Source organism: Panulirus ornatus, chromosome 4 (assembly GCF_036320965.1).
Source record: "Panulirus ornatus isolate Po-2019 chromosome 4, ASM3632096v1, whole genome shotgun sequence".
Lineage (NCBI taxonomy): Eukaryota > Metazoa > Arthropoda > Malacostraca > Decapoda > Palinuridae > Panulirus > Panulirus ornatus.
In genome coordinates this window covers 89,512,361-89,529,860 of record NC_092227.1, presented here as the reverse complement: position 1 = coordinate 89,529,860, position 17,500 = coordinate 89,512,361, and the positions used below count along the sequence as shown (strand labels likewise).

At 46.7% G+C, this 17,500-nt stretch overlaps 1 protein-coding gene across 10 annotated transcripts in view; it reads right to left on the bottom strand.

Annotated features, from left to right (window-relative positions):
• Ptpmeg (protein tyrosine phosphatase Meg) overlaps positions 1 to 17,500 on the bottom strand; it is a 653,263-nt gene that overhangs the window by 502,633 nt on the left and 133,130 nt on the right. For all 10 annotated transcript variants that reach the window (XM_071657245.1, XM_071657235.1, XM_071657258.1 and 7 more), the window contains 2 exons: positions 17,298 to 17,453; positions 6,587 to 6,703 (listed from right to left, as the gene is read on the bottom strand). In XM_071657245.1, coding sequence (XP_071513346.1) covers positions 6,587 to 6,703; positions 17,298 to 17,447 — 267 coding nt within the window. In that variant the 5' untranslated portion in view covers positions 17,448 to 17,453. The remainder of the gene's footprint in view (positions 1 to 6,586; positions 6,704 to 17,297; positions 17,454 to 17,500) is intronic.

Genomic DNA, 17,500 nt, shown 5'->3' with positions numbered 1-17,500 from the left:
AACTTACCTCCCACACCATATACTCTTAATATCTTCTATGGAGCATCTCTATCAACCCTGTATACCTGGAAAATCCTGGTAGGTTTGGTTCCCAATTTACATTCAGAAATAACATGCTGCTGGCACGACAGAGGCATGGAAGACTGTACAATACTACCTCTGAAATCCCAAGGTGCCATATGCACAAAAAGAGAGAACACCTTAAACATGCGGGGCCCAAGACACCTTGCCATCTACCATCATGAGAAACAGCCTGGGATGCTGCACGGTAGAGAAGTTCAAGATGCACTGGATAAGTACCTACAAAGTGTACCACACCAGCCAGGCTGTGGGGGCCTGAGGGATGCGGCCGGCTTCCAACACCTTGCTCCACCAACCACCCAACCCACCACCAGCCTGGGCCCAGCCCGGGCTGTGAAGGTGAAGACCTTCGAAGACTTCCCCAGGTATTCAATAATCTGGTGACTGATGAAGTCTGAGAAAGGTGAAAGTCTGGTGAGTGGTAAGCCTGAGAGAGGGGGAGTCTGGTTGGGTTTCAACCAACCAACCAACCCAGCACCCCTGACAAACACTGCCTGACTGGACTCAGTACCAGCAGGTAACCATAAGCCGCAGTGTGTATAGTGAACAAATAAACTCTCGATACATGGCTAGTGTGGACAGAAGGAGCCAGTCAGAAACATTGTGGCACACGATCCTCTCCCACAGACGGTCTCTCCGTAACGATGGTCCGGTTGCCCGGAAGTTGAGTCGCCAGCAACTGTTTGGTCACCAGGAAGTTGTCACGAACAACAGTTTAGTTGCTTGGAAGTTGAACTGCCAGCAACAAATATGAGAAAGAAATGTGACATACAGGGAAAAGTAAGAGGTCTTAAATTGGCCCATCTTCGAAAAGAGGAGTGAGGGGTGACCTGATCACAACAAAATTTTTAAGTCTATAACATAGATCCATGTTGTGGACAGTGAACAGTTCGAAAGACGTGAAGACAGAGCAACCAGAGGACATAACATGAAGTCAACTCAGAAATATGTTACTCAGGATAATAAAGAAATATTTGTATAGTACAAGAGTGATGGATGACCGGCACGTAATGAGCGAGACGTATGTACGTAAGTAAGGGGGAGGCGAAGGTCGAGCATGGTAGCGTTGGCAGCAGCGCCACCTGCACGACCACTTAACCCCTGCAACAACGTCTTAACACCACGAGCACAACACCTCGACTACCACCACCACAACCAAATTGCTGGAGTAACTGATCGCCAGACGGGGCACAACATGCAGCCCACTTCTGCCCTACAACCCATATCTGTTTTCCATCCAATCATCAAAAATCCATCAAACAATACAGAGTACAGAAGAACAGCTGTAACATGCAAACCGTCACCAGTGTGGCACAGACATCCCTGTACCGACCATCGTTACAACCAGAACAGTTGTTAGCCACAGTCAGCCACACGTCGTTACAACCAGAACAGTTGTTAGCCACAGTCAGCCACACGTCGTTACAACCAGAACAGTTGTTAGCCACAGTCAGCCACACGTCGTTACAACCAGAACAGTTGTTAGCCACAGTCAGCCACACGTCGTTACAACCAGAACAGTTGTTAGCCACAGTCAGCCACACGTCGTTACAACCAGAACAGTTGTTAGCCACAGTCAGCCACACGTATCCCGCCCGGGGCATGCAAAGATGCAAACAAACACACGTACGAACAACACCGATCACAAGAACCAACACTGGTCCCAGGAAGCATCCCAGCACTGGTCCCAGGAAACATCCCAACACTGGTCTCAGGTGACATCCCAAAACTGGTCCCAGGTAACATCCCAGTCTAGAGACACTGGCGTTGAACCATTCAGTGTGGTACAAGGGAGTAGTGCAGTAGTGCCATGGACCTGTACCACATTGGCACCACACGTCCCAGACCACATCAGGCAGGCATCACTCACACTGACCTGACCTGACCTGACCTACACTGGACGCTCCACCACCTGATGTGTCGTGCAATGTTACGACCCTCGACCACGACAGCACGACACTTGAACATGACGACACGGTACTAGGGTACGACGACCTTGGTCGTTCAGCTGTCGAGGGCCAGACCTGCACATGCCAGTGTGCTGGGTCGTGCTGGAGATCTCGAGTGCGTGGTGAGGCTGTGAGTGTAACCAGAGAGGCAACACACCTGTGGTGGTTGGGGGGACCCTGCCACCAGCCGCAGGTGAGAGCCGGCACGGCAGCCTGGCACTCCTCCTTCTCTTACCAGGCGCACTCCTCCCACTCTGGTGTGGCACACTTTGCACTCTGGTGTGGTACACTTTGTAGGTACTTGTCCAGTGCATCTTGAACTTCTCTACCGTGCACCATCCCAGGCTGTTTCTCATGATGGTAGATGGCAAGGTGTCTTGGGCCCCGCATGTTTAAGGTGTTCTCTCTTTTTGTGCATATGGCACCTTGGGATTTCAGAGGTAGTATTGTACAGTCTTCCATGCCTGTCGTGCCAGTAGCATGTTATTTCCCATTGTAAGTTGGGAACCATACCATTCAGGGAGTATAGCCTCAGTCGTTACCTGATAGTCTAGGTCTTTTACCTCAATATGGGCAGTGAAAGATCTCTGAACACATTCTAAATTCCCAATTTATCCCCCTTTGAAGGGTTATGTTAAAACGCAACAATATCTAATTCTTTAAAGAATTAGCGCTTTGAATAATATCATCATTGGTTTTTCTTCCCTTGGCTTGAAGGTCCGCAGGATCCAGTCTGTCATCTTCTGCATGAGGCAACCGTTGTTGTGTTGTGTTCGCTAAAGGTTATGTCGCTAGAACATTACTCCAAGGGTTTTCACATTATTCTGCTGGTTTATGATAGCTTCGGTGTCTGTCTCGTGTTCTGTGTTGTCTGTGATTTAATTTTCCCCATACCGGAGGAGTTGACATTGATATCCATTGTTAAGCATGCTGTTCTCGGTTCCCCAGTTAGACTTCCTTTATATCACTTCGTAGTCTTCAGGATCATCTACTGATGTGATTATCATACATATTCCTGTATCATCTACAAAGGATGATGTGAAGCTGTGGCTCGTGTTTGCGTCTGTGTCAGGTATAATTATGAATGAGGAACAGGAGGGGTGCAAGTACAGTTCCTTGCGGGACTGAGCTTTGTACGATGGAGACACTGGAGAGAGTTGTGATCTATTGGTTAAAAAGTTGTATTTCCATCGCTCAGTTTTTCCGGTTATTCCCATCTCTCGCATTCTATGTGCTCTCACACCATGGTCACATGAGTCAAATACTATACAAAGTCTGTATAAATCACGTCCGAGTTTTGTGTGTTTCCCAGAGCTACAAGAATGCTATCATAATGATCCAACAACAGAGAGAGGCGAGATCTTCCCGCCCTGACACCATGTTTCCCAGAGCTACAAGAATGCTATCATAATGATCCAACAACAGAGAGAGGCGAGATCTTCCCGCCCTGACACCATGTTGTCCTGGGTTATGTAGGTATATGTCTGTTGTATGTCTGGAGGACCAAGGTGGTCAGGTCATGTACACATTCCTCCTCTGTTGTGGTACTCAGCAGGGTTTCCTCGCACACATCTCAATGATCACATCCTCCCACTTTATCCACTTATTATCAAAACTGAAAACAACAACACTGATTCATGTGTTCTGACTCGTCGGTTTAGCATCCAAGCTTGATTTGACTTCAATCAGGTTGTGATCAGAGTACAGGGTGTTTCAGGTGGTAACATCACATATTAGGTTCACAATATTAGCGATGACAGTCAAAAATGTTGTTTTTTCTGGCTGTAGGAAAACTTTTCACAGAGTCTGAATAACTTTCTTTCTTGCGGCTGTTCGTCCAAGCTGTCTCCAGTGTCGGTATTTTGTGTTACTATGTTACGTCCTGCCTGACTCCACTCATGTGTGGTAGGTTGAAGTCACCCACGACAAGTTTACTTGGGACTGGGTTTGTGAGGAGGCCGTCACATGTAAATGGTGAGAATTCCTTTCCAGTAGCTCCGGACCCACCTGGACTCTACCGAGCTTTGCTTGACAGTGCCTCAATCCAGTTAGTCGAGAAACCTACTCGTGACGAGAATAGATTACATTAGTTCTTACTGCAAATGAGGTACAGGTGATCACCGACAAATAACTTTTGATGTTGCTTTCAACAGTACATGTAATGCTGGTCAAAACGACTTTCGCGAAAACATTCCCCATATAAACGTGCAGATTTTTAATGCTCCTCACATTGTTTTTGACAGGCAAATCTGGGATGATATAGTCATTGAAAATGACATGAACACAGCTTGGAAAAGTTTCATAAAAACCTTCAAAGCAACAGAGGAACCATACGTACCAGTGCACAGTAGGCGGTGTATTTCTGGAACAAAACCAAGGTGGCAGAACAACGGGGAAATATAAAAGTGGCTGTTGTCTGAGAAAGTAGCTCATAAGAAACTCAGAGAATCCAATAACCAACATGATAGAGTAAGGTATGTAAATTTGCGTAGATAAAGTAAGAGAGTTATACAACAAAGTATACGTCAATATGAAGTGTATGTTGCTGAGAATAGCAAAAAAGAAACCCTAAGGAGTTTTACAGTTATATTAAAAGAAAGAGAATTTAAGACAACGAAGCCATGATAGAAATATTAAATGACTTTTTCTATCTTTATTTTCGATGGAAGACACAACCCATCTCCCAAATCCAATATCACTGGTAAGACAGACGTAAGTTTTTCAACAAACTGACATAAAAGCCGAAGACTGACTTTGAGAAATAAACGGAATTAAAATCAATCCAACGGCAGCTCCTGATACGTTATATTTGAGAACAATGAATGAGGTCAATCATAAGATAGATAAACTCTTGACTGTCCTTCTCAGTAAGTCACTTGCTACAGGTCAAGTTCCAGATGAATGGAAGTTTGCCAAAGTCACTGCCTGGATATACCGTCCAATTAGCTTAATGTTTGTCGTTGGTAAACTTATGGAAAGCATCATTCGAGGTAGAATGTAAACATTTCGATGACCAGCACTTAATACACAAGTCTCAACTTGGTTGTTGACGAGACTGATCATGTGTGACAAAGCTGACTGATTACGTTCATCATATAATCAACATGTGTGACGAAGGTAAAGCTCTTCATGCTATCTGTCTAGATTTTCAAAAAACTTTCAGTAAGGTTCCCCATCAAAGATCACTAACAAAAATTGTCACATGGGATTGCTGAGGTTGCACTTCAGTTGAGTTACCAAGATGATTCCTGGACTGAGAAACAAATCCTACGAGAACAGATTAAACGACTGGAATCTATTTAGCTTAGAAATAAGAAGGTTAAGAGGTGATCTGATACAAGGATTCATTCGTCTGATTTTACTTGTAGTTTGGGGTACAAACCCGTGGGCAAACGAATTACCTAGAATGAGGCGAAGTACTTTACCAATAGGACTGTTAACATACGGAACAATCTGCCAAGTAGTGTAGTCGAAAGTATTTATACAGACACATTTAAGAACAGATGTGAGAAATACTTCGCTTCAAGTCCACGACTTACATTATGTGCGCCTCTATAGTGAAAATGACAATTTGCAGGTTATTTCCCCTGAATTACCTGTATACCTGCTAACATTTCCCACAGTGATGTGTGAGTGTCTGATATCTTCCACTATGACAAACCTGGCACACAGCTAGTGGTCTGTTGCTTTTTGTACTGCTTTGTATGTTTCCAAGTTTCTTAGTAGTTCCGAAAAATTGACGAGGTAGTCTACAGATTACGGCAATGATCATGTTTGCGTTTTCGCTCTTGACAACGAGAACTTCTACTACATCACTGAAGGAACTTTAAGACAGTCCACAGGACCCGCTGCTCCTGTTGTGATGCACAGTCCGCACCTCAATTATAGACGGCCTTCTGCGTGTGTTCCAGTGAGGGACAACAAACGCTGCACTTCACTCGTTTACCAAACCAGTTATAAATGGAGTTTGTATTTGTTCTAAGCGATTTCCGTGCCTGTATGTTGACACACATGAAGGACGTTACATGGTTTGTTATTGTCCAGCGAGGACAATATGCTCTGCTTTGCTGAATTTGGCAGAAAGCTTTTATTACTCTCACCATTATGAGGAGGGAAGCCAGTGTCATGACCTCCTCTTGTAGTTCATCTCTCACAACACATATCCTCACACATCCTTCTCTGACCTGGTAAACATCCTCATACTTCCTCCACTCACCAGAGACACCATCTTCACAGTCCCTCCTCACACAACCTCTATACTCCCTCCTTTCACAGCCTTCACTCTCCCTCCTCTCACAGCCTCCACTCTCCCTCCTCTCACCTGACTCTATTACCTCCTCAGGTGGTAGCATGAGCCTGGCCTCCGTACATGACTTCCAATAAAGACTCTTCAACAAAATGTTTGTTGACATAAACCACAAACTAAGACCACAAGGAACATGTCTGGTCAGGCAAGAGTAAAGCTAGAGACACGTGACGCTGGGAACATGAAGGTTAGGAACGTGAAATTGTGGAAACATGAAGCTGGGGGAAGGTGAAGGGTCTGGAACACTCACCCTGGGGTTCTCGGTGCTGGGGGCCTGTTCGTTGTACTGGAGACCGAAGAAGTCCCTCTCGATCAGCTCCAGGTGGTTGAAGACTAGGTCCAGCAGCGCCTGACCTTTGGCCCGCTTCTGCAAGAGGTCACCAGGGAGAGAATGAGGTCATTATCGTCTGTACAACCTCCGTACAATGATGTTAGGTCAAAATGGTCAACAATTATGATCACAGGGGTACATGTTGTTCCTCAATAACATCATTATGGTTCTACTGAGGTTAACAATCATTACGTGGGTAATTATGATGCTCAACACCAGGGTGCGACCCTGGAGCATTTGACCTGAACCTTAAGTGTCAGGTCAAGGGTCAAGACTTCACACCTGTGGGTCATACCACAGTGGTGAAGGGACGCATCATGTGGTACACACCACACTATCAGTAGCCACACCATGTGGCCAACCTACCTACCCCTACACTACAACATAACACTACAGGAGAAAATATAGAGATAACACACAAGCCCAGTACCAGGGGTTACGTCCCCCGGGGGAGATAACACACAAGCCCAGTACCAGGAGTTACGTCCCCCGCGGGAGATAACAGAAGCCCAGTACCAGGAGTTACGTCCCCCGGGGGAGATAACAGAAGCCCAGTACCAGGAGTTACGTCCCCCGGGGGAGATAACAGAAGCCCAGTACCAGGAGTTACGTCCCCCGGGGGGAGATAACAGAAGCCCAGTACCAGGAGTTACGTCCCCAGGGGGAGATAACAGAAGCCTAGTACCAGGAGTTACGTCCCCAGGGGGAGATAACAGAATCCCAGTACCAGGAGTTACGTCCCCCGGGGAGATAACAGAAGCCCAGTACCAGGAGTTACGTCCCCAGGGGGAGATAACAGAATCCCAGTACCAGGAGTTACGTCCCCCGGGGAGATAACAGAAGCCCAGTACCAGGAGTTACGTCCCCTGGGGGAGATAACACAGAAGCATCTTGGGTGTAGCGAGGCGGAGACGTGTGCAGAATAGCAGTTCGCCAGCAGGTTCAGCTGAGTGAGCGAGCGGGTCGAGGCCACGTGATGATGACGTCTGAGATGATGATGATGATGACGCGTCTCTGGAGCTGGCTGTCGTCAAGAGGACCTGCAAGATGGTGGGCGCGGGAGCGCTGACCCAGACGGCTCGATGTGGTGACAGCGATGCACGACGGTGGCGCTCTGTGGATTTCCCTGGTAAGCGACCCAGTGTCAGTAGTGCAATATAGGCGTATCTGCGATGCAGGGAGGTACAGACGATGGATCACGTAGCTGGCTGTGGGATCAGCCCTCAGTGTCCACAGGAGCGAGCGCCAGGACTGTGTCAGGTTGGTTTGTTTCAGTGCTGGGAACACCAGGCGTAGAAATGAATATTACACTTGGCCTTATGGTCTTACTATAACACACACTAGTTAGTAATGGTGTGGCGAGGCTGAGCAGTGTACCTACCTCAGGCACTGCCACGGGTTATATTGCAGTGTGTCAACAACAATTTGACAACGTGTTCAAATAACACGTCAGCTCTTACGTGTTCAAACTTCCTGATTAACGGTGGTCCATGGTGGTAGTCCTCCAACACTGGAGGGGTGGTGGCAGTCCTCCAACACTGGAGGGGTGGTGGCAGTCCTCCAACACTGGAGGGGTGGTGGCAGTCCTCTAACACTGGAGGGGTGGTGGCAGTCCTCCAACACTGGAGGGGTGGTGGCAGTCCTCCAACACTGGAGGGGTGGTGGCAGTCACCAACACTGGAGGGGTGGTGGCAGTCCTCCAACACTGGAGGGGTGGTGGCAGTCACCAACACTGGAGGGGTGGTGGCAGTCACCAACACTGGAGGGGTGGTGGCAGTCACCAACACTGGAGGGGTGGTGGCAGTCACCAACACTGGAGGGGTGGTGGCAGTCACCAACACTGGAGGGGTGGTGGCAGTCCTCCAACACTGGAGGGGTGGTGGCAGTCACCAACACTGGAGGGGTGGTGGCAGTCACCAACACTGGAGGGGTGGTGGCAGTCCTCCAACACTGGAGGGGTGGTGGCAGTCACCAACACTGAAGGGAGGGGTGGTGGCAGTCCTCCAACACTGGAGGGGTGGTGGCAGTCCCCAACACTGAAGATAGGGGTAGTGGCAGTCCCCTACCACAGGAGGGAGGGGTAGTGGCAATCCTGCATCAGTCAGGAACATAGTGGCACAGGTAGGGTCCAGGGTTATGGAGAACGTGCGTGGTCAGGAGCCACCTGCCGGATGACTCACGTAACTAAACAAGTTCTGTTGGATTTTGTTAAAAGTTTTTAACTTTGTTGTAACTCTTGAATACGTCCGTCCGACCCTTGAGTACGACGGTACGACTCTTGAACTAACGATACGATCCTTGAGCAAGACGGTACGACTCCTGGGGTATAATGGTCTAGCCTTTGACCTGACCCTGCTAAGACCCAGCCCACCATACCCAAGTGTCGTGGCGTCGTGCTCAGAGACTTGAGACGACTGGAGCTACTAATGACCTGAGGGACGAACATGACCTAACCACAGACTCGAGTGTGAGGGGGGCGGGTGTATCCAGTAGGCCTAGTGCAGGTGTTGCCACACAACACTAACCTGTGCATCAACTGTGTCTTACGAGGTTTACCTGCGACAAGACGAACACGGGAACCTCAAGTGCCGTCCCTGGCTGGAGGAGGAGAAATGTACTTTAATAATCAGTTGGAAAAGTTCTTAATGTGATCGTGTAGTGAAGATAAATGATGCTGAAGCGCACGGTGGACTACGGTCAGGCAAGTTTGCCTGTGATCGTTTGTCAAAAACTTGCGGCGGTAAGATACAGACACATTGTTCTGCTTTATATGTGCGCACGCACACCTGAAGACCTAATCGAGACCGTCTCATTAAAGCTTATGTATATCCTAGCCTGAGCCAGGTACCTATTTATCGACCAACCCCTAAATGTGGATGAACAGCTGGATTGACTGTGGACCAACTGTCGCAACCGAAATTCGAACCTATACGTTCGACCGTGGGCGGCCGGTGGATGCATACTTACTGATCAGAACCCAACATAACACGATAACCGTCATCAATAATTACTTGTCATACATCAACTGTGAGGAGGCCCAACCGTCCACGGCAGACGAGGCGTCATCTGCTGTTAGCGACGAGAGGTACACGTCACAGAAACATGGACGGTACACTCCTCCCATCACTGCAACTAGTAATGATTCTGGGAGATTACAGTGAATAACACCGGAATCATTACCAGTTGCAGTGATCGGAGGAGACTACAGATATCAGAAGCCATTCACATTAGAAAGAAAGACCCTGTCATCAACATCCAGACAAACATGACCACCGCCATACAGCTGCTTGATGGCCTGCCAATAGGACATAGACCTGACGCCATTTTAAGACAGGTGGAACACGTCACTGACCCGCCATAAGCTAACGGGTCCGACATTTCTGGACAGGAGGAACGCGTCACTGACCCACTCGGTCCTGGGTTACGCAGGTCAAAGAGAATCAGACGAGCCCAACCTGACCTCAACTCCACAACGAGACAATGACGGTCCCGCTTGGCCAACATTAGAGTATTTAGTGATGGACTTTCTATATTCCCAACTCGTTTAATATTGTCCTCTATTTCCCCAACTGAAAGTTTTCTATTTCTCTGTTTCCATATTTTGTATTTATGTTGTAACTCTACTACCCTTCATGATACTGTTAAGGTGTATGCTTTTAGTGTTTTCCCTTACTTCTATGTGCTCCACTCCCAGATATCTAAAACAGTTCACTTCCTCTAGTTTTTCTACATTCAAACTTACCTCCCAATTAACTTGTCCCTCAACCCTACTGTACCAAATAACCTTGCTCTTATTCACATTTACTCTCAGCTTTCTTCTTTTACACACTTTTCCAAACTCAGTCACCAATTTCTGCAGTTTCTCCCACGAATCAGCCATCAGCCCTGTATCATCAGCGAACAACAACTGACTCACTTCCCAGGCCCTCTCATCCACAACAGAATGCATTCTTGCCCCTCTCTCCAAAACTCTTGCATTTACCTCCCTAATCACCCCATCCATTAACAAATTAAACAACCATGGGGACATCACACACCCCTGCCGTAAACCGACCTTCACTGGGAACCAATCATTCTCCTCTCTTCCTACTCGTACACATGCCTTACATCCTTAGTAAAAACTTTCTTCTCACACACATTCTTCAAAGTAAACATCTGATCCACACATCCCCTACCATTTCTGAAACCACACTGCTCTTCCCCAGTGTGATGCTCTGTACATGCCTTCAGTCTCTCAATAAATAAATATATATATATATATATATATATATATATATATATATATATATATATATATATATATATATATATATATTTTTTTTTTTTTTTTTTTTTTCAAACTATTCGCAATTTCCCGCGTTAGCGAGGTAGCGTTAAGAACAGAGAACTGGGCCACTGAGGGAATATCCTCACCTGGCCCCCTTCTCTGTTCCTTCTTTTGAAAATTTAAAAAAAAAAAAAAAAAAAATTGAGAGGGGAGGATTTCCAGCCCCCCGCTCCCTCCCCTTTTAGTCGCCTTCTACGACACGCAGGGAATACGTGGGAAGTATTCTTTCTCCCCTATCCCCAGGGATAATATATATATATATATATATATATATATATATATATATATATATATATATATATATATATATATTGGAAAGGATCACAATTTTGCGCGTGATCAATATATACATATATATATATATATATATATATATATATATATATATATATATATATATATATATATATATATATATGCCTGAGGATTGGCGGAATGCGTGCATAGTGCCATTGTACAAAGGCAAAGGGGATAAGAGTGAGTGCTCAAATTACAGAGGTATAAGTTTGTTGAGTATTCCTGGTAAATTATATGGGAGGGTATTGATTGAGAGGGTGAAGGCATGTACAGAGCATCAGATTGGGGAAGAGCAGTGTGGTTTCAGAAGTGGTAGAGGATGTGTGGATCAGGTGTTTGCTTTGAAGAATGTATGTGAGAAATACTTAGAAAAGCAAATGGATTTGTATGTAGCATTTATGCATCTGGAGAAGGCATATGATAGAGTTGATAGAGATGCTCTGTGGAAGGTATTAAGAATATATGGTGTGGGAGGCAAGTTGTTAGAAGCAGTGAAAAGTTTTTATCGAGGATGTAAGGCATGTGTACGTGTAGGAAGAGAGGAAAGTGATTGGTTCTCAGTGAATGTAGGTTTGCGGCAGGGGTGTGTGATGTCTCCATGGTTGTTTAATTTGTTTATGGATGGGGTTGTTAGGGAGGTGAATGCAAGAGTTTTGGAAAGAGGGGCAAGTATGAAGTCTGTTGGGGATGAGAGAGCTTGGGAAGTGAGTCAGTTGTTGTTCGCTGATGATACAGCGCTGGTGGCTGATTCATGTGAGAAACTGCAGAAGCTGGTGACTGAGTTTGGTAAAGTGTGTGAAAGAAGAAAGTTAAAAGTAAATGTGAATAAGAGCAAGGTTATTAGGTACAGTAGGGTTGTGGGTCAAGTCAATTGGGAGGTGAGTTTGAATGGAGAAAAACTGGAGGAAGTGAAGTGTTTTAGATATCTGGGAGTGGATCTGTCAGCGGATGGAAACATGGAAGCGGAAGTGGATCATAGGGTGGGGGAGGGGGCGAAAATTCTGGGAGCCTTGAAGAATGTGTGGAAGTCGAGAACATTATCTCGGAAAGCAAAAATGGGTATGTTTGAAGGAATAGTGGTTCCAACAATGTGGTATGGTTGCGAGGCGTGGACTATGGATAGAGTTGTGCGCAGGAGGATGGATGTGCTGGAAATGAGATGTTTGAGGACAGTGTGTGGTGTGAGGTGGTTTGATCGAGTAAGTAACGTAAGGGTAAGAGAGATGTGTGGAAATAAAAAGAGCGTGGTTGAGAGAGCAGAAGAGGGTGTTTTGAAATGGTTTGGTCACATGGATAGAATGAGTGAGGAAAGATTGACCAAGAGGATATATGTGTCGGAGGTGGAGGGAACGAGGAGAAGAGGGAGACCAAATTGGAGGTGGAAAGATGGAGTGAAAAAGATTTTGTGTGATCGGGGCCTGAACATGCAGGAGGGTGAAAGGAGGGCAAGGAATAGAGTGAATTGGAGCGATGTGGTATACCGGGGTTGACGTGCTGTCAGTGGATTGAATCGGGGCATGTGAAGCGTCTGGGGTAAACCATGGAAAGGTGTGTAGGTATGTATATTTGCGTGTGTGGACGTATGTATATACATGTGTATGGGGGTGGGTTGCGCCATTTCTTTCGTCTGTTTCCTTGCGCTACCTCGCAAACGCGGGAGACAGCAAAAAAAAAAAAAAAAAAAAAATAAAAAAAAAAAAAAAATATATATATATATATATATATATATATATATATATATATATATATATATATATATATATATATATATATATTCGTTAGTAGCAGGGTCTAAAGACAGGTCTATATAGGACCAGAATTCTCACAAGACCTTCCTAACACACACGACCATTCTTTACAAACACATGCTTCTCCTAGTTGCAACACCTCCCGTATGAAAACAGTGAAAAAACAAAAACAAAAGCACTGCAAAATACCGGACGGAGCCAGACACTAACGATGAACGATGTGAAAGACCTTTGTAACGACGTCTGACGATGAACGATGTGAAAGACCTTTGTAACGACGTCTGAAAACCTTACCTTCAGCGAAGTAATCGAGGCAACAGTTGCCTCTTCCAGTAAGATGGTGGGATGGATCTTGCCGACTTCCAAGACATGGAAGGAGAAGCCAATGTTGACGTTCTCCTGGGAAATAAAAGTCTCACGAACAAACTACCCCCGTGTGCTAAAATAACCCTAAAAGGCGGGAGAACTTGAAGAATTAGAAAATGGTCTTCCATGGATCGTAGTGACGTAGTTACCATACTGGTTTACTGACAGCAAGTAAAGTAACGAGTAAGTACTCTCTGGAACGCAAACTGGGGCTTGCGGACCGCAGCTTTCAACAGCCTGGTCGACCAACGACCCAACCCAGCAGCCTAAGACCAGCCCGGGATATGGAGGGAGAAGATCCCAGGAGACTACACCAGCTTTACTCCAGTTAACATAAAATATTAGGAAGATAAAAGGACGTCTGTCACTGAACAGACGCACATCAACTGACAACTCGACGTACGCATGATATATTTCCTGCAGCCCCAATCAGCAGCTGGGAAAGTAACTCATCACAAACACATCTTCAAAATATGAAAATAATAACATTCTTTCAGTACAGTCTGGAGAAAAATTCCCACCAAAATAGTGTCAGGTAAAGTTGTATACCGCTTGGAACGGCCGGAGGCGAGGCGATCGAGCTCCACTAACTTGAGGAAGTTGTGGTACAAACTTTGGTAATATAACAACTGAGTGCTGTAGAGGCCCTAAACCGCCCGCTCCAACATAACCCTCCCCATCACTGTTGTACACGTTCTGGACGGCCACCTCCAACACAACCCTCACCACCAGTGTCGTAGAGGTTATGAGTGGCCCCCTGCAACACAACCCTCACCATCAGTGTTGTAGACGTTCTGGAAGGCCACCTCCAACACAACCCTCACCACCAGTGTCGTAGAGGTTATGAGTGGCCCCCTGCAACACAACCCCACTGCGCGTGTTGCACAGTTTCTACACGTTACCACGCCATCTCATCCCCACCACCTGTGTTGCTGAGGTCCTGGACGGTTCCACTCCAAAACAACCCTCGACACCAGCGTTGTAGAGGTTGTGGACGGTGCACCGTCCAACACAACCCTCACCAGTAGTATTGTAGAGACAGTGGAGGGCCCACTGCAGCACGTCCTCCACCAGCATCAACAACATGCTCTCAACACAACCATCTTACATGTAGGACACATCACACAAGCCTGTGAGTGAAGCTATACACCTGGTGTGCCAGCCGCTGTATCTAGAGTGCCGGTGTGAACCAAGATGGCTTATACTGCACTTACATCAGCATTTACACCTCAATGGCAGGGACATAAGTGTTGCAGTTACTGGCTGGTGTTGTGTTAGCAGGGGTAGGTGTGTTACACCAGGTGTATCAGTATGTGTGGCGGGGCAGGTGTGGCACACTAGGTGTATCAGTATGTGTGGTGGGGCAGGTGTGGCACTCCGGGGGAGAGTTCCAATGGCCATCAGGGTTGTGGGCACGTCTGCTGCGGCAACATTAACCACATTACCTGCCTCCCCACCACACAACACCCACCACCTGCCTCCCCACCACACAACACCCACCACCTGCCTCCCCATCACACAACACCTGCCCACCACACACCACCAACCCCCCTGCCCACCACACACCATCCACCCCCTGCACCACACACCACCCACCCCATGCACCACACACCACCCACCCCCGCCCACCAAACACCACCCACCCCCTGCACCACACATCATACATCCCCTGCACCACACACCACCCACTCCCTGTACCAAACACCAAAAACCTCTGCACCACAAACCACCCACCCCTGCACCAAACACCACCCACCCCTTGCAACATACACACCACGTCCACCACACACCATCCTCCCCAGCAAATCACACAACACGTCCACCACACAACATCCTCCCCCAGCAACACACACAACACGTCCATCACACACCACCCTTCCCCAGCAACACAAAAGACGCACGACACCTCAGATCAAACTGTGGCAGATCCACAGGGCAGATAATGATTATGAAAGACAAGAATATGGAGGAAAAATAATAATTATCACATAGTGTAAGAACCACACAAGACGTATCAAAGATGAGAAAAAAGAAAGAAAATGGAATATTTTGAGTGAAAACCAAAGAACAAAATATAATTTCGTTAAGGCCTGTAAAAGGAATCCCTGTCACCCTGTTTTCTCGTGCAATATTTCCCGGATGTAATTAATCTTTGTACAAGCTGAAGGCAACAGTTCCCACCCCACAAGTTTACGGTACTGGGGTAGGGGAAGGGGGGGGGGGGAGGTTACTATACATAATCAACTCAATAAAGCCACTGACTTTATCATTACTCCTTGAGGACAATGGTGCGACCCCTGAGCACGAACGTACGATTCCTGAGCACGACTTCCTCGAGGAGACTTACAGGGACTGCACCACCACACCCGGGCTGGGTCCAGACTGCTGGGTTGGGTGGTTGGTGGACCAAGGTGTTGGAAGCCGGCCGCATCCCTCAGGCCCCCACAGCCTGGCTGGTGTGGTACACTTTGTAGGTACTTGTCCAGTGCATCTTGAACTTCTCTACCGTGCACCATCCCAGGCTGTTTCTCATGATGGTAGATGGCAAGGTGTCTTGGGCCCCGCATGTTTAAGGTGTTCTCTCTTTTTGTGCATATGGCACCTTGGGATTTCAGAGGTAGTATTGTACAGTCTTCCATGCCTGTCGTGCCAGTAGCATGTTATTTCTGAATGGAAGTTGGGAACCAAACCTTCTAGGATTTTTCAGGTATACATGATGATATACCTCTCCCGTCTGCGGTTCCCAGTGATTTAGATTCTTTACCACATTAATATGAGCGGTCGAAAATATCTGAACACTGTCTACCTCAGCAGTTTCACTCGCCTTGTAGTTTGATGTTAGGACGCAACAATATTCAATTCCTGAGAGAATTAACGGCTTGAATAATATCGTGTTCCCTTGTCTTGAAGGTCCGCAGGATCCCGCATGCCATCTTTCTGCATGAAGCAACCGTTGTTTTGTTGCCGTTGAATATTATGGTTTGTTCACATTATTCAACTGGTTTATAACATCTTATGTGTCTGGTCGGTATACTGTGTTGTTTTTGATTTCTTCATTTTCCCCTTACCGGAGGAGTTGACATTTATCTCCATTGAAAAGCATGTTGTTCTGGGTTGTCTGGGTTCCTTTATATCACTTCGTAGCCTTTCATCATCCTCGGTTGATGTGATTATCATAATTATTCTTGTATCATCTACAAAGGATGATGTGAAACTGTGGCTCGTGTCTATGTCAATGTCAGATATAAGAATGAGGAACAAAAGGGGTGCAAGTACAGTTCCTTTGGGGACAGAGCGTTTTACTTGACGCATAACTAAGATGGGAGTTATATTTACAACATGATCAAGATTCTACACTATGTATGGTTACCGTCCGTATCAAAATAACCAAAATTACCCACTATAACACTTGTTATCTCCTACAACTCTATCACAGCAACAACAGACCTGTAAGTCGACAAATTTCTATAATTTTCGTCATGGCTCTTAGTGTGGGGCTGTGGATGCCTTCACATCTTCACTACAACTTCAAGCACTGCTACCTACAAGGAACATCCAACACAACACCCAAGTTTACAGGGTTACAAGTTACCAGTGTCTGAGGAAGGCCACTGAGGCAAACTGTAAATAAGTACCAAGAGTGTAACACGTTATGACTACATGTGTGCAGCGGGAGACGATCACTGTCTGTGTTGTACATAACCATCAGTACACTGTAGTACATGTGGGTAGGACAGTGCATGGATACACCATGGTACGAGAGAGAGAGAGAGAGAGAGAGAGAGAGAGAGAGAGAGAGAGAGAGAGAGAGAGAGAGAGAGAGAGAGTACAGGAGGTTGTCAGTAGTGCACGAGTATAGGGCGTGGGGTCAGTAACCGGTGTGGTGACCTACCTCGATCTCGAAGACCTGTGTGGAGTCATCCAGGAGAGCCACTTGCACCCGCAGGGTCTTGAGGGCCTTGTGTCGGGCCAGCTCCGAGGCCCTCACGTTGTACGTGCCCGAGGATCCCCCGAAGGCACGCCGTGACACCCCCTCCAGCATGCCCTCCTGCAACACAAGAACAACAACACCAGCTGCATCACTACTGCTGAGTA